This window comes from Schistocerca piceifrons, chromosome 4 (assembly GCF_021461385.2).
Source record: "Schistocerca piceifrons isolate TAMUIC-IGC-003096 chromosome 4, iqSchPice1.1, whole genome shotgun sequence".
Classification (NCBI taxonomy): Eukaryota; Metazoa; Arthropoda; class Insecta; order Orthoptera; family Acrididae; genus Schistocerca; species Schistocerca piceifrons.
This window is the reverse complement of record NC_060141.1, coordinates 450,001,293-450,023,906: the sequence shown is the minus strand read 5'-3', so window position 1 is coordinate 450,023,906 and position 22,614 is coordinate 450,001,293. Positions and strand designations below refer to the sequence as shown.

The following is a 22,614-nucleotide window of genomic DNA, read 5'->3' as shown; positions in this document are numbered from 1 at the left end:
ACCAGCGGAGGGAGTCACTCATGACTTCCAAAGTACTACCAGAAGACCAGGTAGTACAGTCACCGTGCGTGTGGTACTAAAAAGAATGCAATACAATTGTCGAGCAGCTCGTCGTAAGCCACACATTTCTGTAGAATGGCTCTGAGCACTATGGGACTTAACATCTATGGTCATCAGTTCCCTAGAACTTAGAACTACTTAATCCTAACTAACCTAAGAACATCACACAACACCCAGTCATCACGAGGCAGAGAAAAACCCTGAACCCGCCGGGAATCGAACCCGGGAACCCGGGTTTCTGTAGACCTACGAGGTGTAAAGAGCGACGGCAATGGACAATTGACGACTGGTAACGACTGATTTTTAGTAGTCAGTCATGATATACCGTGGAAATCCGATGGAAGGGTGTGGGATTGGCGAATGCCTGGAAAACGTTATGTTATCTGCCGTCATGTAGAGTCAACAGTATGGATATGTTTCTCGTCGTTGTTGCGATTAAGAAAATGTAAACTGTGAAAGTATATGAAAACATTTTGCAGAGTTGTGTACTTCGGTACAGTAGAGCAAGAGTCGGGGTCGATGATTGTACAAGCATGGCAATTACCCAATCACAAAGCAGCATCTTTGAGGAAATAGTTTGTGGACAATAGAATTCTTTAAATGGACTAGACAATCCAAGGTCCCAACCAGAATCCAAAGGCACACCTCGCGGGTGTATTAGAATGTCGACATCGCTCCAGACGCCAGGTGCCAACACCATTTCGTTCTGTGGTTTCGGCTTGTGGTGTCACCGCCAGACACCACACTTGCTAGGTGGTAGCTTAAATCGGCCGCGGTCCATTTAGTACATGTCGGACCCGCGTGTCGCCACTGTGTAATCGCAGACCTAGCGCCACCACCAAGGCAGGTCTCGTGATACGAGAGAGCACTCGCCCCAGTTGTACGAGAACCTAGATACCGCCCAGTTGTACGAGAACCTAGCTACCGCCCAGTTGTACGAGAACCTAGCTACCGACCAGATGTACGAAGCCTTTCTCTCTCATTAGCCGAGAGACAGAATAGCCATCAGCTAAGTTAATGGCTACGAACTAGCAAGGCGCCATTAGCCATACAGTGATTGTACTTAAAGTCTCCTGTGTATCGTCAAGATCGATGTACCACAAGGATTAATTAAAGTTAAGTATTAAACCTGCTCCGTACTTTTCTTCCTAACATTAATTACGTATCCTGTTCCAGTACTTCACGCCCGTCTGCGTTAGTCTAGCTTGCCTTTTCAGCCATCTCAACTTCACGGTGTCGGCCCAGATACCGACACAACACGGCTCTTGATGAAGAATGTGCTGCAATTCCTCTACAGACATTCAGACACCTATTTGAAAGAGTACCCAGCGGAGTTCAAAACGGTTCAAATGGGTCTGAGCACTATGGGACTTAACATCTGAGGTCATCAGTCCCCTAGAACTTATAACTACCTAAACGTAACTAACCTAAGGACATCACACACATCCATGCCCGAGGCAGGATTCGAACCTGCAACCGTAGCGGTACCGCGGTTCCAGACTGTAGCGCCTAGAACCGCTCGGCCACCCTGGCCGGCCAGCAGAGTTCAAGCCGTCATATGGAGAAGGGGGACAAACTCCATAATAATGTCCACAAATAGATGTCCTGGTACTTTTGATCCGATAGTGCACCGATCACTTGTGAGGGAAACGGTGTGGCCATTACGGAATAGGATATAAAACTCCGCTGAGGACATAACAAAGTGAAAATCTAATACTACTACATATTGTGAATACTGATGCAAATAATGATGCAGAATCAGGAGAAGGTGAAGACTTGTATATAATAAAATGTGATACCCACGTGAATTTACCAGTGGAATTTGAGCAAAAAGTAGTGCAAATTAGTTTAAGTGACGTGGTACGTGCTACCTTCTTCCTATAATTGGCAATCGTTCATAACTTCAGAATTAAAAAAAGAAGACTCACACTTTTGCGTGTACTTTGATGATCCCGAGCAACCGTGCGCACGGCGGAAGGTATGTCACCGCAGTTTAACGTGTGAATTACCCATGTGTGCACTGCACTGCACTGCACTGCAAATCTCTGGTTACATCTACCAAGAATGAGACGGGCGAAGCAGCGAAGCTGCTGTTCCCGTGTGGACCTCAAGAACTATCGTTTGGCCTCACGGTTAGGATTAGCCTATGTGAGCGGCCGCGTGGGGGCGGACGCTGCGTCAAAAGCGGCATAGGGGCTGCGGAAGAAACTACTCCCGCAGCAGATACCCATGTGTGCGTTGCTCATTGTTGATTTCTAATTAATTTTATAGTGTAGTACCAATGCTATTCCTTGACGCGAATCTTAGAACGCTCTAGTTACTCGTTCATTCCGGAAAGTACTGTTATAGGACGAGTCAAACAACACTGGGAATAAAGACAATATTTTTAAGTTCCTTATCACAGGAAGTCATTACAGATCATGCGCAAGCTCGGAACGGACAAAGTTGATGAAAGAAGTCAGCAGTGTAATTTTCAGTGAACCGTCCCGGCATTTATGTTAAGCAGTTCGTGGAAAGCACAGAAAATCTGCTGGAGTGGCCGCAGACGGATTCGAACCCCGATTATCTCGAATGTGACTCCCGTGTCTTAACCGATGCACCGTCTCACTAGATTGGAGGGTCCAAGAAACCGAAAACGTAGAAGGAAGTACTATTTTTTTACTGCGATCCGCGTGGTGATAATATAATGCAAATCAACAACGCAAACGAAAGATTTTCACAGATTTTTTCTAACATATGCCGCGTTATGAGTGTAACAGCGAATTTTGTGTCGTAGTTGGAGTTCGGGTCGTCTTTGTAGATAAATATGTTGCCGATTAGGATTCAATGATGTGTTCCTATATCGTGAAAAGTTATTGAATAAATCGTCCTCCCTCAGTTTCAGAATCTCTAATTTACTTTTTCCCAACAGGAATGTATTCATTTCAACATGAAGCCAGCTTTCATCTGTGCTTTAAAAGAGATTAAGCAATATAACACTTATTTTATTACAATACTAATTGTGAGGCACTCTCGTAGCACTAGGGCTGTTTCCTTGAAACCTACCTCTGTAATTCCCTGGTAATGCCATCATCAACTAATGACTGATGATGCTTGGTGTATTTCACCCATTTTCTTTGGCAGATTTCCCGGGCCAATATTCCAAAACTCTTGTACAAATAAAGAGTCATGTGGGTATCCTTCAGTTATTTATTTTTCTTCCCCGTTGTCGGAAAAAGTCGTTATCTTTATTTCTCTGGGATAGTCCCCAATATTAAAGTGAATGTTTCTTTTGCATTTGTTTTCTCTTGTCTGGGAAACAAGACGTTATGTTTTTACCTAATATTATTCAAATTGTGTACATTTCCCGTGTAGTGCTGACCAGTTTTAATGCTTTTGCATTTACCTTTCAGGACAAAAACTGCAATTCTTTCACCTTGATCACGTTTTTATACTCTTTCAGCTATAGCATTATAGTTCCTCCTCTATTTCATCTGATGTACTGAATAAATATATCTTCTAGTAAATTCTAACTAATTACTTCCTCTGACTGTTTGCCGTGTACGTGTACCCACACTATCTAAGAGGACGCAAAGTTCCATGACGTATGGACCAATCCAACTGGTCAGTACTTGTAATATCTCTGTTTATTTGGGAACCCTACCTGGAACTTCCTGTTTTATAAGTGTGACTCATATCAACTCTTCTTCTCTAGATGGGGCTACTATTTCGTAGCCTGACAGCGAGCTTCCATTTCATTACGTAGGTAGCTTTGCTGTTCTGCATCATTACCACTACCTTAAGATTATCTATCATTTAGGAATGACACAACCTCAGTATCCAGTCTGAAAAGAACAGGTGCATATTTCATTGGTTTGCTACAATTTTCATGGGACTTACAAGTCCCATTTCATACAAACTACTAGCGTGTGTTGTGCTCTAAAATTGTATATGGCTCTTCTCTGGGGCATTTGTTTTCTTATCGCTCCTCACTGTTGCTTTGTTTATTGACCTCTGAATGACTGGTAACAAATCCTTCGCTTTTCTGTCAATGTCGAACCATATTCCGTTTATTGACTGTTGTCTTGAATACCAGGGATACCTACAGGCTTTAGTTAGATTTTATACTGCCGGGAAAAAGTAGAGCACCTTGAAAGACTATTTCGATTTTTATCACATGACCGCGTACTCCCATCAGTGGCGTGGCAGGTGTACTGATATTGCTTTCAACGTCATGCCTCAACAGACGGCGTAGTGGCATACCTACCTGAGTGGCAACTGTCTCTGTGCATTCAAATGGAATCCCCGTTGCCAATAGAGGCAGAACAAGCTGGCGTCATGCCGCGAAAACGCATTAGTGCTTCCTACAGCCAGCTTAGCGAGGTTCAGCGCAAATGAAACGGACAGATCGTGCAGCTTGCACAGCATATATAAAAGCAAATGTGACCCCACAAGTGACAACGTAAATTGTTGCGAAACCGTTACTGGCACCTCGAAGGAGATACGCACACCTGGATACGTCTTCCACTCACAGGACTCGACGTGCGCAGATTCTTCCTGCTTGCTTACCTTCGACTATCTTGGCGGGCAGAACGTCGTCTACGAGCGTGAGAATGCTCACGTATTCAATGTCCGCAGCATCGCTGCTCAACTCACGTGGCACATCCAACTTGTGTGGCAGTTCTCGGAAACGAGCATCTCGCCATTCTAAAGGTCACGATTTGACCTCTCTCAGCCTCGCTAAGTTGGTTGCAGGAAGCACGAGTGCGTCTCCGTGACGTGGTGCCAGCTTGCTCAACACGTATGCACCGCACTGAGACGTAACGCCATGGGCATTTCCTTTTAAGCGGTAGATGGTCGTTTGCGCGTACACCTTAGTGTTGGTGAGCTGCTGCAGTGTGGTGTTCTATAAGCTACACATCTTGTACACTTTTGGTGTTTGTGGAGGGAACACTGACCACCGCTCGATACATGTAGAATGTTGTTCGACAAACTGCCGAAAGTGATGTGCTGTTCCAACAGGATAATGCTAGTTAAACCCACCGTTCCTGAAACTTAATGTGCTCCGCAGGACATGTAGCAGCTTCGCTGGCCATCAAGATATCCAGATTTTTCTCTACTCGAACACTCGTGGGAAGTGCTGGGTGACAAGACTCGTACGATTCGCGAACAGATCGAGCATGTGTGGAATAACGTATCCTATGGCAGTATTCGACTCCTTTTTGATCGACTGCGTGCCACAGTCAGCATCTGCATTGTCACTCTTGGAGCCACTGTATTCCTTAGAAATATGGGTGCTCCGTAATTGGTACTTCGGAACTGCTTTTGATGTGTAATGTAATAACTCCATGGATTCCATACGTATTGTTTCTACAATAAATTTGAACTGATTTACAAACTTTCAGTGGGTGTTCCAAATTTATTTATTTATTATTATTATTTTTTTTTTTTTTTTTGGCAGTGTATATGCACTTCGCTGGTACAACAGTCTCTGCTAAACCGAGCTTATCAGCGAATTCAGCCGGGATAGGTGTTTGATCAGTCATTGTCCAGAAAAAGCAGAATTAGTCTTTTCCATTATGTCATGTCTTTGTCTTATAAACTCACTGAGCAATTGCAATAAGCATTCTTTAAATAGGCGAGGATCCACTTGGCAAAATACGCGTCCTCCGTCCGTACGACATATTTTCGGTAACTCGATCTTCCTGCTTTAAGTTTATCCACAGCATGCGTAACAGAATACTGATACTCTACATAGTCCTTTTTTCACTCCATAGTCCAAGCCCTCAGAGTCTACATAATGAATTATCGTGAAGATCTGAATGATTCGCAGTTAAAAAACATTACCGAGTGATAGAGACAATACGCGATCATTATTTCCCTGTTATTTTCTCTTTCTTTCCATTCAGTTTTCATACATCATTAGTTTTTGTTTATATTTCTTTCCACGGTTTTCGACGTTACTTAGTGTCTCATAAAGTTTCCATCTCTGACATTCCTGGTCCGAAATTGTATCGTTCCCTCTTCCCTCATGCTGCTTCTTTGTTAAATTTTTACGAACCTCTTGAATCCAGCATGTTCTTCACCTCTTTTGACGTAGATATGAGGACATATATTTAATTAAAGTGATTGAAATGGCTCTAAGCCCTATGGGACTTAACATTTGAGGTCATCAGTCCCCTAGACTTTTTTTTTTTGTCATCAGTCTACTGACTGGTTGATGCGGCCCGCCACGAATTCCTTTCCTGTGCTAACCTCTTCATCTCAGAGTATCACTTGCAACCTACGTCCTCAATTATTTGGTTGACGTATTCCGATCTCTGTCTTCCTCTACAGTTTTTGCCCTCTACAGCTCCATCTAGTACCATGGAAGTCATTCCCTCATGTCTTAGCAGATGTCCTATCATCCTGTCCCTTCTCCTTATCTGCGTTTTCCACATATTCCTTTCCTCTCCGATTCTGCGGAGAACCTCCTCATTCCTCACCTTATCAGTCCACCTAATTTTCAACATTCGTCTATAGCACCACATCTCAAATGATTCTATTCTCTTCTGTTCCGGTTTTCCCACAGTCCATGTTTCACTACCATACAATGCTGTACTCCAGACGTACATCCTCAGAAATTTCTTCCTCAAATTACGGCCGGTATTTGATATTAGTAGACTTCTCTTGGCCAGGTATGCTTTTTTTGCCATAGCGAGTCTGCTTTTGATGTCCTCCTTGCTCCGTCCGTCATTGGTTATTTTACTGCCTAGGTAGCAGAATTCCTTAACTTCATTGACTTCCTGACCATCAATCCTGATGTTAAGTTTCTCGCTGTTCTCATTTCTACTACTTCTCATTACCTTCGTCTTTCTCCGATTTACTCTCAAACCATACTGTGTACTCATTAGATTGTTCATTCCGTTCAGCAGATCATTTAATTCTTCTTCAGTTTCACTCAGGATAGAAATGTCATCAGCGAATCGTATCATTGATATCTTTTCACCTTGTATTTTAATTCCACTCCTGAACCTTTCTTCTTTTTCCATCATTGCTTCCTCGATGTACAGATTGAAGAGTAGGGGCGAAAGAAGACTACAGCATTGTCTTACACCCTTCTTAATACGAGCACTTCTTTCTTGATCGTCCACTCTTATTATTCGCTCTTGGTTGTTGTACATATTGTATATGACCTGTCTCTCCCTATAGCTTACCCCTACTTTTTCAGAATCTCGAACAGCTTGCACCATTTTATATTGTCGAACGCTTTTTCCAGGTCGACAAATCCCATGAAAGTGTCTCGATTTTTCTTTAGCCTTGCTTCCATTATTATCCGTAACGTCAGAATTGCCTCTCGCGTCCATTTACTTTTCCTAAAGCCAAACTGACCGTCACCTAACGCATTCTCAATTTTCTTTTCCTGTCTTCTGTATATTATTCTTGTAAGCAGCTTCGGTACATGAGCTGTTAAGCTGATTGTGCGATAATTCTCGCACTTGTCAGCTCTTGCCGTCTTCGGAATTGTGTGGATGATGCTTTTCCGAAAGTCAGATGGTATACCGCCAGACTCATATATTCTACACACCAACGTGAATAATCGTTTTGTTGCCACTTCCCCCAATGATTTTAGAAATTCTGATGGAATGTTATCTATCCCTTCTGCCTTATTTGACCGTAAGTCCTCCAAAGCTCTTTTAAATTCCGATTCTAATACTGGATCCCCTATCTCTTCTAAATCGACTCCTGTTACTTCTTCTATCACATCAGACAAATCTTCACCCTCATAGAGGCTTTCAATGTATCCTTTCCACCTATCTGCTCTCTCCTCTGCATTTAACAGTGGAATTCCCGTTGCACTCTTAATGTTACCACCGTTGCTTTTAATGTCACCAAAGGTTGTTTTGACTTTCCTGTATGCTGTGTCTGTCTTTCCGACAATCATATCTTTTTCGATGTCTTCTTTTTCCTGCAGCCATTTCGTCTTAGCTTCCCTGCACTTCCTATTTATTTCATTCCTCAGCGACTTGTATTTCTGTATTCCTGATTTTCCCGGAACATGTTTGTACTTCCTCCTTTCATCAATAAACTGAAGTATTTCTTCTGTTACCCATGGTTTCTTCACAATTACCTTCTTTGTACCTATGTTTTCCTTTCCAACTTCTGTGATGGCACTTTTAGAGATTACCATTCCTCTTCAGCTGTACTGCCTACTGCGCTATTCCTTATTGCTGTATCTATAGCGTTAGAGAACTTCAAACGTATCTCGTCATTCCTTAGTACTTCCGTATCCCACTTCTTTGCGTATTGATTCTTCCTGACTAATGTCTTGAACTTCAGCCTACTCTTCATCACTACTATATTGTGATCTGAGTCTATATCTGCTCCTGGGTACGCCTTACAATCCAGTATCTCATTTCGGAATCTCTGTCTGACCATGATGTAATCTAATTGAAATCTTCCCGTATCTCCCGGCCTTTTCCAAGTATACCTCCTGCTCTTGTTATTCTTGAATAGGGTATTCGCTATTACTAGCTGAAACTTGTTGTAGAACTCAATTAGTCTTTCTCCTCTTTCATTCCTTGTCCCAAGCCCATATTCTCCTGTAACCTTTTCTTCTACTCCTTCCCCTACAACTGCATTCCAGTCGCCCATGACTATTAGATTTTCGTCCCCCTTTACATACTGCATTACCCTTTCAATATCCTCATACACTTTATCTGTTCATCTTCAGCTTGCGACGTCGGCATGTATACCTGAACTATCGTTGTCGGTGTTGATCTGCTGTCGATCGATTCTGATTAGAACCACCCGGTCACTGAACTGTTCACAGTAACACACCCTCTGCCCTACCTTCCTATTCATAACGAATCCTACACCTGTTATACCATTTTCTGCTGCTGTTGATATTACCCGATACTCATCTGACCAGAAATCCTTGTCTTCCTTCCACTTCACTTCACTGACCCCTACTATATCTAGATTGAGCCTTTGCATTTCCCTTTTCAGATTTTCTAGTTTCCCTACCACGTTCAAGCTTCTGACATTCCACGCCCCGACTCGTAGAACGTTATCCTTTCGTTGATTATTCAATCTTTTTCTCATGGTAACCTACCCCTTGGCAGTCCCCTCCCGAAGATCCGAATGGGGGACTATTCCGGAATCTTTTGCCAATGGAGAGATCATCATGACACTTCTTCAATCACAGACCACGTGTCCTGTGGATACACGTTACGTGTCTTTAATGCAGTGGTTTCCATTGCCTTCTGCATCCTCATGTCGTTGATCATTGCTGATTCTTCCGCCTTTAGGGGCAATTTCCCACCCCTAGGACAAGAGAGTGCCCTGAACCTCTATCCGCTCCTCCGCCCTCTTTCACAAGGCCGTTGGCAGAATGAGGCTGACTTCTTATGCCGGGAGACTTCGGCCGCCAATGCTGATTATTTATCAAAATTTAGGCAGTGGCGGGGATCGAACCCGGGGGCGAAGACGTTTTGATTATGAATCAAAGCCGCTACCCCTAGACTTATGACTACTTAAACACTAGTAACCTAAGGACATCACACACGTCTATGCCCGAGGCAGGATTCGAACCTGCGACAGTAGCAGCAGCGCGGTTCTCGACTGAAGCGCCCAGAACCGCTCGGCCATGTATTGCACGTATATAGCTTGACGATGCCAGTCTCTTGTTTCTTAATGTCTCTCTCTGTGTCGAATCCTACCTACTACGAACCTCATACTAGAATTGTTTGTGGCTTCTTGTTTCCTGAGGCGTTTCCTTTTTACTTTGTTCCCAAAATTTTTTAATCCACAGTTACTCGTCGTAGATTCTTCGGCGCGTGCATCTACATCTACATTTACATTTATACTCCGCAAGCCACCCAACGGTGTGTGACGGAGGGCACTTTACGTGCCACTGTCATTACCGCCCTTTCCTGTTCCAGTCGCGTATGGTTCGCGGGAAGAACGACTGTCTGAAAGCCTCCGTGCGCGCTCTAATCTCTCTAATTTTACATTCGTGATCTCCTCGGGAGGTATAAGTAGGGGGAAGCAATATATTCGATACCTCATCCAGAAACGCACCCTCTCGAAACCTGGCGAGCAAGCTACACCGCGATGCAGAGCGCCTCTCTTGCAGAGTCTGCCACTTGAGTTTATTAAACATCTCCGTAACGCTATCACGGTTACCAAATAACCCTGTGACGAAACGTGCCGCTCTTCTTTGGATCTTCTCTATCTCCTCCGTCAGACCGATCTGGTACGGATCCCACACTGATGAGCAATACTCAAGTATAGGTCGAACGAGTGTTTTGTAAGCCACCTCCTTTGTTGATGGACTACATTTTCTAAGCACTCTCCCAATGAATCTCAACCTGGTACCCGCCTTACCAACAATTAATTTTATATGATCATTCCACTTCAAATCGTTCCGCACGCATACTCCCAGATATTTTACAGAAGTAACTGCTACCAGTGTTTGTTCCGCTATCATATAATCATACAATAAAGGATCCTTCTTTCTATGTATTCGCAATACATTACATTTGTCTATGTTAAGGGTCAGTTGCCACTCCCTGCACCAAGTGCCTATCCGCTGCAGATCTTCCTGCATTTCCTTACAATTTTCTAATGCTGCAACTTCTCTGTATACTACAGCATCATAAATTGTGTGGTCGAGCGACACCCTCGGCTCGCTCTTCCTACATGATCGCTTCTTGTGCGGAATAATTCCTAGCGCGCCGATGGCTTCAGAGTTGGTCTTCTCGAAGTTTTCCTTTCGCACTGCATTCCGCAATCTTTTCGTTATGAGTTGTGTGCTTCGGTTTCCCGACTTTCTTGTGTTTAGTGCGTTTGGCTTCTCTTAACCCTTAGCCACCGCTTGCCGAAATTTCCACACTGTCATCTGTCGATCTGCAGAGCTCGAGGAAGGCATCGCGGCCGTTACTGAGCTCGTGGAACGGCCGAATCTGTAGTAGTTTTCCAGATCTCTCCCACACAACGGCCTCCCAGAAGCTTGGATTACAGAAGTACGCCACTACTTCCAGCCATTTTTCTTTACTGAAGTCCTTCAACATATTAATAATAGTTCTCAAGTTTTCTCTTTTTTGGATATCTTGTTAGGAAACATTTTTTTAGGTCTTCACATTTAATTGATGGAATTACATTTCTTCCGTCTCTGGTTGGAGTGTTGTAATATTTCTTCCATTATTCTGCCTGCTTTCCTTCGTTTTCTTATACATCCAGAGATAGAAGTACGTTTTTTCCCCAAACTGCATATGAAACTGTTTGTTGTGTCCTATAGAGATCTGTGTTGCGTCTTAGTGTATATGTCCAGTTTCATCTGCCTTCGCCCCAGAAATTTTCGAATTAATTTTTTCTGTACTTCGGCTGTTTCTTCTATTTTGAATAAACCGTTGAGAGCTGATTTATATTTTGGATAGTGGTACACAGTCTCAGTATTTAGGGTCGTCACATTTTTTTTTAATCCCTGATTTTAGTTTTTATTGTTGAACCATCAGTCCACTAGTAATTTCGGAACATTCAGAATGCTATTTTTAGGTCATCTGTAGGTTTTGACTCCGTTACTTCTTAGTCCTCCGTTTACTTACAGGAGAAACTTCCCGTCGCACTCTTCTCAGATTTATTAGTACGATGATCCAGCGTGTAGCCCATCAAAAACTGAAAACAGATCAAGCATGAAAACAAGAAGAAGGTGTACCTAACTGTGAAAAAAAGCGAAATAAAAAACAGTGAACGGTCCAAGCTTGACAAGTGCAACATCGGACGAAATTCTAGAGCCACGGCGTCGTGGTTAAGTGGTCAGACTGTTACAAGCAAAACGGATGAGTATGTTCAAACCTGTCACGTGCCACTTATTATTATTAATATTTGCACAACATTATGAACTGTCCGTCCGTCCACTGAAACGTTTGATCGCTTGGCTCTAGAACATGAGTCATGTGGTAAGAATAAAGAACGTAACTTCAAAAACTTTAAAAACATGCATTTTGACAGAGCACAGAGAAACTGTGTGATTGTGAAGCTATTGAGTTCATTTGTTGCAGCTTATGAGACAAACTATTATGTTTTCATCATTTCCTTGGGAGTGATCACATTCACATTCATACGGACACATAAATTCGACAGGGAGGCATATCTCCCTCACTCACTCACAAGGCGTACAGATTAATTGCATCGATACGAGACTTCTGTCATATGACACACGTACTGTCACTAATGCGGTGTATCACACAACAGACGTGTTTTCCGCTGGAGTACTCGGGTGACTTGTCGCCTTGTTGTCAAACGTTTTCGGTTCCCAATCGAAAGCCACTTCCTTTCCGTTGCTAATAGAGTAGTTATGCAAAATCTACTTTCGTTACAGGTCCCTTCCTTACACCTCATGTTTGCAAACGGACGTTGCACCACGACACAGACACAAATTTGAACACAGAAAACAACTGGGGGAAAAAAATTCGTGAGAAGGACCTTTACAGTCCAACACCGTGACCACTTAACAATGACGCTGTGGTTTTTTCTGGTTGCTCTATGTTACACTTCTTGTAGTTGGACTGTTCACTGTTTCTATTTTGCTTTTTTTTCTCGCCGTTCAGTACACGTACTTCCTGTTTTCATGCTTGAGTGTTCAGTTTTTGACAGACTATCCACTGGACCCTCTTCCCATTGCATCTGAGGTGTGTATGTGTGCGTGCGTGTGTGTGTGTGTGTGTGTGTGTGTGTGTGTGTTTTGGAGGGGGAGCGTGATGGGGAGTTTCCCATGTTAGTGATTTACTCCAGCATCATACAGTGCCTAGACATATTACTGGATGATTTTTCCGAAACACTTTAAGGTCCGTCTCCCAACCTGACTTGTCTTTCTATTACGAATGGTTTCGAAATTTTATCGAGAATCATCACTTTACATTTCGTGTTGTCGGGGATCGTTTGATTAACTTTGTTTCCATTATGGTTAGAAACATTATTTTAATTAGATTGGAATCCATATGATCCCATTGTTCGCAGCGATCGTTGGACATAGACAGAAGAGAAAAGAACAACAAGCGGTCGCGAAATTCGTCGTTTAATTACAGCAGATCTAGATTTCAAGTATTACATGGTCGTCTTATGGTCATGACATCAGGAAAAAATGTAAGATAACTAACAACGAACGTAAGTGCAAACATGAGCGCCACACAGTTACATACCATACAACAACAGGTGACGTTAGTCCAAAGTATCTCGTATTAAACAGTTTATTTTAGTTTATGCCCTGAGGGGGCACGCCACTTTTTTATTGTGTTATTTTCATTCCCTAATATTTTAATTATTTTCGTACATTATTTTAACATTGTAATTTTCGCTGTTGTATGGAATTAGAAGCGGATCTTTTTTCACTAGTCTGTAACACAAAAATACATGACACACTATCCTGTACATAATGTTACTGAGCGGGCTACACTTACTTCTTCACACATGTGATTTGTTTTCTATGGTGTAGCCATTACTTCTGCTTTTATTATTGAGAGCATTTTTAATTTTCTTTTTAAAATTGGATAGCTTGACTATTATTTACTTATTCACTGGTGTCTCAATACAGGGCATCGTACGTCTCTGACGTCACATCTTTCTTCCCGTTCAACCATGTAACCAACGGCTTCAGTTCATGTTAGACTCTTGTATGTTCTACATCAACCATTACTGTTTATTAAGTGATACTTTGGACTAACGTCACCTTTTGTTATATGGTACGGAACAATGTGGTTATTGTGTTAGCACTTACGATACGTTGTTAACCATCTAATTCTTCTTCCTGTTTTTCCTGTTTTGCAATTCATTTTTAGAACTGAAGGTGACTGTGTAACAGTTGAACTCTAGATCTGCCGTAATGAAACGACAGATTTCACGATCGGTTGCTGTTCTCTTCCCCGCCAGCCGTGGTGGCCGTGCAGTTCTAGGCACTTCAGTCCGGAACCGCGTGACTGCTACGGTCACAGGTTCGAATCCTGCCTCGGGCACTGATGTGTGTGATGTCCTTAGGTTAGTTAGGCTTAAGTAGTTCTAAGTTCTAGGGGACTGATGACCTCAGTGTTGAGTCCCATAGTGCTCAGAGCCATTTGAACCATTTGTTCTCTTCCCCACTGTCATTACTTTACATTTTGGTTTTCGTAGTACAAACTTTTTATATTCTGACTTTTGCATTTGAACATTGTGAATAAACTATAACTTCTTCCACAACCTCTTGTTACTGACAAACAAGTCGAATGGAGTAGAACCTAAAAGAATGAATACATCAAATGAAATTTCCCATAGTAGATCTTAGATCAGTGTAAGACGTAAATTTTACTCACATGGAAGAGTCCGTATATACCATCGATAAATTTTCACATCGATAATCTTCTTTCTGCTGATAGCTAGAACTGAATGTAATATTTTAATTTTGTGATCTCATCTGCAGCCGTTCGTAAGCTGTCAGTCGGTTTTTGCACCAAGGATCATAATTTCGACGTATCGAGCAAAGTGGAATTGACGCGGAAGAGAGTGTCAGTTCGTCTAGTGAACAGTGAAACTTTTTAATAAAACGCCGAAAAAGCCGCCTTACCCCGCTGTCTTTTCCGAGATTTATAATTTCATACAACGAGTCGCGACGTTTTCGCCTTCACAGGAGCCATTCACATTGAGGCTTCTGAAGCAGATATTAAAATTCATATCTGCGTAAATATTAAATACGAGAGGATATTAACGCCGTATATCGCCAAAGCTTTTCATGAGATAATTTGCACCCCGTATTGTCAGCTCGGTTGTCTGCAGGACTTTGTAATATTAAAATAGAAACAAGATTCGTCGCTCGCTATATTAAATATAAATCTTTAGAAGAGATTCTCTTAAAGGAATTACGTGCTTTCTCTTTTTTTCAGCGGCGCTAGCATCGCGGCTAATTGCGTGTGAGATGGAACTCTGGCAGTGGAAGCACAATACAGCAGGTTTTTTTGACGGGATCACCGTGCCGTAATCCCGTTGCACCGCCGCTTGGAGCGCTCACGTCGGCTCCTCTTCGCCCCTGAGCCCTTTCTTCATCTCGCGCGCAAGAAGTCTGTGCGGGGTCCATGTCCCAGCCTCCTGAACTTCTGCTACGCCCGTCGCCTCGGCACAAAAGTAGGCTTACATTATTGATGACCCCAGCGGTGGCTTTGCCGGTTACAAGTTTTCTCGTCCACTGGAGCCGAAACTTGAGACCGGGCTCGATTCGACGCTACACTTTCAGCGACAAATCCCTCTCCTCCACCGGCCTGAATTTACGTATGAGAATTTTAATTTCTGCATGAATAATTAAATCAGAGTTTAGATTTTGCGTGCTGTCAGTAGTTCAATTGTTTCTTCTCTCTTTGCATGATCATAATGCAATGCTTTTCGGCATTTGAAGTTCCCTGACTACTACCATTGGCTAAAAATTCTTAGCATCGAATACACTCGATGTTACTACACTTCTGCCTCGTCCTGCAACTGGTAAGCCGTGGTGTGGGGAAGGCTTTCTACCTCTTAACCACAACATTCGTGAAAAACTGAACTCAGAACACAAGAAGTCTTATGAGTTTGTGGCAACTGTATAAGTCCATTTTGTAAAATGAAGAAACCGGACAACAGTTGCTTAATGCACAATCTTTAATTGTGTACACGGCCGGTTTCTGATCACTTAAAGTCCCATCATCTGGTGTAAAAAATAAAATCTCTTAACCATCTGAGACCATTCTCACCTCAATGTCGTCCTAGAACCCAAGATTCCGTGTGAGGTGGATGAAAGGAACATAAATTCCATAAGAAACGTTCCCCCGCGCTATGCTACAGGTCACTATTATCCAGTTTTCCTGTTTGTGTTCCTGGACATGCGTCACGGAAGACCGGTTTTTTGTGGAATTAATGTCCCTTTTATCCTTCTGACACGGAACCTTTGGTTACATGACGATATTTTTCACATCAGATGATGGAACTTTAAGTGTTCTGCAACCGGTCATGTACACAATAAAAGACTGTTTTAAGCTACTGTTGCGCGGTTTATTCATTTTTCAAAATTAATTATATGGCTGGTTCAAATGGCTCTGAGCACTATGGGACTCAACTGCTGTGGTCATAAGTCCCCGAGAACTTAGAACTACTTAAACCTAACTAACCTAAGGACAGCACACAACACCCAGCCATCACGAGGCAGAGAAAATCCCTGACCCCGCCGGGAATCGAACCCGGGAACCCGGGCGTGGGAAGCGAGAACGCTACCGCACGACCACGAGATGCGGGCGTAAAATTAATTATACTGACAAAACAGTCGATATTATCTTCTATGTAATAGTGAAGTTTAGTTTCGGCCTAATTAGATAATTTTCTGGTTTAAAATTGAAATACGTTTTTACTAACACATTCGTCTGATAGTGTGAGTCGTTAGACCTCCATTGGAATTCAACGTCTAGATTACGCTTTATGTAAATGTGATGATTAGTTTCGGCCTAAATAGGTAATTTTCGAATTTAAAACTTAAATACGACCTTATTACTAACTCCAGCGTCAGCGCAAGCCGTCGTTACATCTCCATTAGAATTCAACGTCTTGTCGCTATAGCCGCCTTTGATATTTTTGTATATCTATGTGGTAACGGGAGTAGCAAATCGGCCGTTACCTAACACGGCGCAAAAAGAAATAGTTTCTCTCATACGTTAAATAACTCCACTAAAGGAAACAATACAATATTTAAGACTGTAGGCGGAATATTGGTTGAAATCGCACGACACTGTTCCCACGCTGGCAACAGTATCCGGCTTCGAGTACTTGAGCGCAACTGTTTTCCGGGCTTGAACTGTGTTATTAGTTTGTGTGAGGCTTCATCAAAATCAGTCAGCTCAGTGGCGGACGACGAAATGTCTACAACACCACTGTTGTTGCGTTCTGTCGTAACACGCAGTATATGAGGACAGACAAAGAACAACAACACTATTAACAACGATAGCAATAATAATAATAGTAATAATAATAATAATTCCCTTCTTCTGCTGATCGCAGCATTAGTACAGTTCGCTTTTTGTGTGACTGCATAGCAGGAAGTTTGTCGTCTTTCAGCAGAAACTCTGTCGTCTTTTCATGCAAATAGAGTGCAAGAACGCACCTGTAGTAGTTAGTCACCTGCCACCGAACTGATGTGTTTTGACAAAGTACACAGGCTAACATACGCTCATTACCAGGTGCCGGCCGTTCTGGCCGAGCGGTTCTAGATGCTTCAGCTGCTACACAACACTATTCAACAAGGGACTGAATGGAAGCCTTAGACCCGCTTATGGATTTTACATAGGACCAGAATTTTCTCGGGTTCTCTGCCAGATCTTTTGCTAAGATATGACGGTGGTACTTGTATGTTTCGCCCAGAGATATTTTCACAGACACACGAATCTCTACCAACCTTTGCTTGTCGTCATTTGTGTGTTCTCTTTTGAACCGTAAGTGCAACACCATCTCCTTCCACAGCATCTTCCGAATATCGTTATTAAACCGTGTTGGGTCTCTTCCATCATATAGTCATTTACTAGGGATCTAACTCCCTACATCACGATTTACAACCTTCTTGAACTTTGCCCATAATCCCTCTACATCCATCTTACTGGAACTAAATACGAACAGTTCACCCTCTAAGTGAGACGCCAGTGCTCTGTATAGCAGAAAAACTCTCCTAGCCTTCTTTATTTATATACTAACTTTCGTCACCATAGTTGCTACAGTGATATCATGATCGCTAATCCCGTTTCTATACTGACAGTGTCGATAAGATCCGGCTTGTCTGTAGCTACAAGGTATAAGAGATTTTCATTGTGTGCGGGCTTCCGAGATAGCTGCTCAACATAGAAAACATGCTCAACAGTATTTCGCACGACTGTCTGCCTATAATCCCCACAATGAATCCATAGACATCCCGGTCTATACTTCATAGGTTAAAGCCACCTCCAACCAATATTGCATGATTTGGGCATTTACGCGCTATTGACCGCAGACTTCCTTTGAATGAGTCAACTGTCGCAGCAAAATCGGGTGCTCGGTAAAAACATCCAGCAATTAGTTTGGTTTCATTTACACTTGTTATACATGACCTGATAACTTCACTGCCACACTCCACTTCGACCTCAACAGAGACAATATTTTTGTCAACAGCTGTGAACACCCCCCTCCTATGGAATCTGATCTGCCTTTCCGATTTACATTCCACGAGAATATGTTTGAATGCTAATGATGATACTGGATTCAAAACGCACGTTACAATGTACGGATCGTTGACTGAGACATTTGAGGCCATGAAAAAAACTAGTTAGAATTTTCTAAAATGGTCCATATTGCCTATTAAAATAGATGTGCAGTTCGCTTATCACTTTACATTCTATGACGCCCACCTGGATCTGAAATGGCATAAAACATGGCTATAGCTTTCTCTTCGTAATTCCTACAAGTTCGCAGCTGGAACGTTCTTACATGCAGCATGATATGAAACTATCTTTTAAAAACAGTTATGAATAACAACTCCAGGTATAAGAAACAGCTAGCATACTTACATTGTGGAACCAGGCGAGCCGGTAAGCTTTAGGGTTGGCACGAATATTGCACTCGAAGTATACGTCGTCTCCTTCTTTGATGTCATCTGGATTGAGACTCGACCCCATCTTGAGCGTTACAACGGGCATGTCTGCGGAGGAGCGAACACAGGAGAATGGAATTAGCTTAGAGACAGTAACAAGATCGTTTTTTCTTAAACTGAATGTAATAAAACTTAGTAATTTTTGTTATATTTCAAGCTATTCTGTTTTCTAAAGCAATTGTTCGGTATTGCGACTATTAGGCTGGTCAAAAGGGCTATATACGTTCCAGGAGCAAGAAATTTTCTTACTTTTTTGCTACTATTACGTACGTGAGCACTGATTAACAGATCTTCTTCTTCTCCTTATTTTTCTTCTTCCTCTTCTTCTTCTTTAGGGTTTCTGTCTTGTGACAGGTTTCAACCGAAGGCTCTCAATCGTGTTCTGTCTTTAGAATCCTCCTTCATCTTGTTGTGTGTTCGTTCGTTTCTAATGTCGTCCATCGCTCTACTTCACTCACTACCTCTTTCTCTCATTCCTTCCTTTCATTGGTTTTTGCACACAATTTCTACACAATGCGTCCAAGTAAAGGTTTTTTTATCTTTTTCTGGTTACTTCTCTTAATCTTCTATCTTCCTCTATTTTATTCATCACTTCTTCATTCTTCAGTCTGTCAGTCCCTTACCTTCTTTTCCATAGCCAAATTTCAAAACTTAATAAATATATTCCTTCCTTCTTTTACCAACACATGATTAACTACTGTCTAACACAATGTTTCAGACATTGCATTTAGCAAATTTTTTCCTCATCTTCATTGGTTCTTCTAGCTGTTACTAATTTCTTCACCTTTACGAATACTCTCTTTCCTATGGATATTCTCCGTTTTGTTTCTTCTCTACAGCTTCCGTTCCTTGTGATTAAATTTCGTATTTTCAGGAAAGATATTACTTGTTATTATTTCCCACTAACAGCAAGAAGATGTTAACTGCCGCTTCCTTCTGGCGTATTCTCATCACATTTCACTTTTCCATGTTTATCTTCCATATTCCTCGTACTTCTTTTGTAATATTATTCAACATGTGTTGTAGCTCCTCCTCTGATTTCGCAGTTGTACTTGTTCATCAGCGTACTCTATAGTTTCTATTCTGTCTCCTTCGATTAGAATGCCTGTGCCGTCCTCTATGGCTTCACTCATTAGTTCTTCTCCACATGTGTCGAACAGCTTCGTCGACAGTCAGCGTCCTTGACATATATCACTTCCTAAGCTAATTGCTTTCATCTTCTCAGACACTACACTGTTACTTTTATCGTTGTATACATTTCCTTTGCAAGCCTTCGACTAGGATGATTTAGAGAGTAAGGTCCAATCGGTCTCGAAATGGAAACCGCCTTAAAACCAACAATCTTTTATTTACAATAGGTAGCTACACCTTGCATCTACTTCTCTATACTGCCACCGATCCGACTTAGACATTTCCAGTACCCTCATCCTAGAAGGCAACTGCCTGTGCTTGCCAACATTTCTCTACGCTAGTCTACAGCCAGTTTCCGGTGCCAAAATTTTGTTTTCATTGCCAGTGGTTAATGTAAGGAGAGATAAAACTCAGGGGGAGTCATTTACGGGACGTATTGCGCTTCATCGAACACTTCCTTTCAAAAATGCTGCAGGAGCATCTTCACTGCGGTCTAGAATTGTCGTGAAGAAGAAATGGAAACGCATGGCACTTAAGTTACGTCAGACGCATGACATCAGGCGAAGTATCTCAGCATGACTTCATACTTGGGGTGAGACACTACTTTTTAGGCAGCTTTAAGCGCTGACTGTGAGCTCAAAACTAAGAAGATTGACTTGATGCTGTCGAGTGGCATATTAGAGACACTGCGCAACACATCTATGCACAGCTTTATCGGATTTTCGCTGGGGTTTCCATTTCCCACACGATCGGACCATACTTTCCGATTAGCCCTCGTATCTTGCAACACCTTTTAAAATTCCCAGCAGTATATTCCAGTTGACTGTATCGAATGTCTTCTCTCAGTCTATAGAACAAATGTACATCTCCTTTTGATTTCTATCATTCTTTCTTCAGTCACTATCAGACAGTCAGTAGCAGCTCTGTTTCTTTACCCTTTCTGTACCCCAACTGGTCCTCCCCAGTATTATCTTCAATTTTCTTTTCAATTCTCCTTAGTATAACTCTCGTTAGAGCCTCTGTAACAAGCGGATAAAGCTAAGTGCACTATAGCGTTTGCATTCTTTTGCATTGCATACTTTAGGTAAAGATACTCGAGAAAAAGTGAGAAAACAGAATGTGGTCGGTGCGGCGAGTACACTGGTGCGCAAAACTTAAGGTCGAAAGTAACTTCCGCGTGCTGTGTAACTAGTAAGTAACGTAGATCGATGAAACTTGGAACACACGTAGAAACAACTGCTACGGTACAGCACAGATGGTATAACAAAGAAATGCGCAGTGAAACGAACAGAAATGACACTTTTATTCAAAGACAATAATTACACTAAACTCACCGCGAGTTATGATGGTAACCTGGAAATTACAAAATGCGGTGCATGGTTCATAATCGAGTTTGTAATCAGCACAATACAAGCTCTGCAACGTGCTCCCATGCTGGCCACAAAGTTGGTAAGAAGTTGTTGTGGTACGAAATTCCATTCATCCACCAGCTGCTGGCTGATCGTCGGTGCATGTGGACGTGTTACTTACTATACGTCTCCCAAACGCATTGCACACCTGCTCGATGGGAACTGGCAGGTCAGTCCATTCTTCGAATATCCTGACTTTCCAAAAGCTCCTCCACCAGCGCTGTTAGATCCATAAAAATTTAGTCACGGTGGAATTCACGCCTGCAAAAACTCACATACGGAAGGAGAATAGTGTCATAATAATACTGAGAAGTGAGTGTACTGTGTTCAAGAATTTGCAATATAAAGCCTCCCCAGAGCAAAACAATTTCCTACCAAAACGACTGGTTGCATTACGTGCCCTCATATGGCGAGAGTTAGGAACACATAATGCATCCAGGAACACTGTGGAGTATCTTCAACTTTTGTAGTCCTGTCTTCCTCAGTTGCGTGTAATATTACGGTATATTGATAACTTTTACTTATGGACCGTCTGACAGCAACAGCAGTTGCTGTCAGACAGTCCATAAGTAAAAGTTATCAATATACTGTGGAGTATGGTCGTTTTGGTGGACCAGGTGATATGGTATACGGAGGCATAATGTTGCATGGGCGTACTTCGCTCCAAACCCTGTAATACGGTATAATCAGCGGTCAACGTTGGTATTATACTGTACTCCATCACCATGTCCGTATTTTCAGGAGTGCATTCGGCTTTGACTTCATATTTATCGGCTCAATATACGATCGCATCGAAAAGTGTAAGTGGAGAACTTCTTAGAACGAGAGGATAGTTGGCAAACGGACTGGTATGCTGTTCACTCGATTTAATCCCATCGAGCACTTGTGGGCTGCGTTAGGGGAAACGTATTGCAGCGCGTCTAAATGCACTAACGAACATGGAGCTGTCCTCAACTGCACTAGTGAAGAGTCCTGCCACAGGAACTATTTACGACTCTTGTGGCTAGCATGGGAACTTGTTACAGAGCATTCATTGCTGCCCGTAATGATTACATATCCTATTAAGAACTATGTCCCACCTTGTGTCATGTGCGGGGGACCATCATAAATAGCGCTGAAAGCAGTGTAATTACTGTCTTTGAATGAAAGTTTCATTTCTGTTTCTCTCCGAACGTATTTCTTTCAGCTACCCTGTGTACCATACTGTAGCAGTTCTTTCTATTTGCAATCCCAATTTCATCAAGCTACGGTACTCGGTAGTGACACATCATGCGAAAGTTACTTTCGAGCTTAATTTTCCCCTGCATGATCACGTCGTTTCGGCATGTCGATGTCTATCATGACAGACCTTGTCTCCTTTCCCTATTGATCAGTGTCTGAAGGCAACATGGGATT

General features: G+C 42.3%; 1 protein-coding gene across 3 annotated transcripts in view; it reads right to left on the bottom strand.

Moving 5' to 3' along the window:
- LOC124795068 (neural cell adhesion molecule 2) overlaps positions 1 to 22,614 on the bottom strand; it is a 631,935-nt gene that overhangs the window by 255,026 nt on the left and 354,295 nt on the right. For all 3 annotated transcript variants that reach the window (XR_007016641.1, XM_047258875.1, XM_047258876.1), the window contains exon 7: positions 18,597 to 18,727. Coding sequence is in view for 2 of the 3 variants with exons in the window: in XM_047258875.1 (XP_047114831.1) it covers positions 18,597 to 18,727 (131 nt within the window). In the remaining variant the exon portion in view is untranslated. The remainder of the gene's footprint in view (positions 1 to 18,596; positions 18,728 to 22,614) is intronic.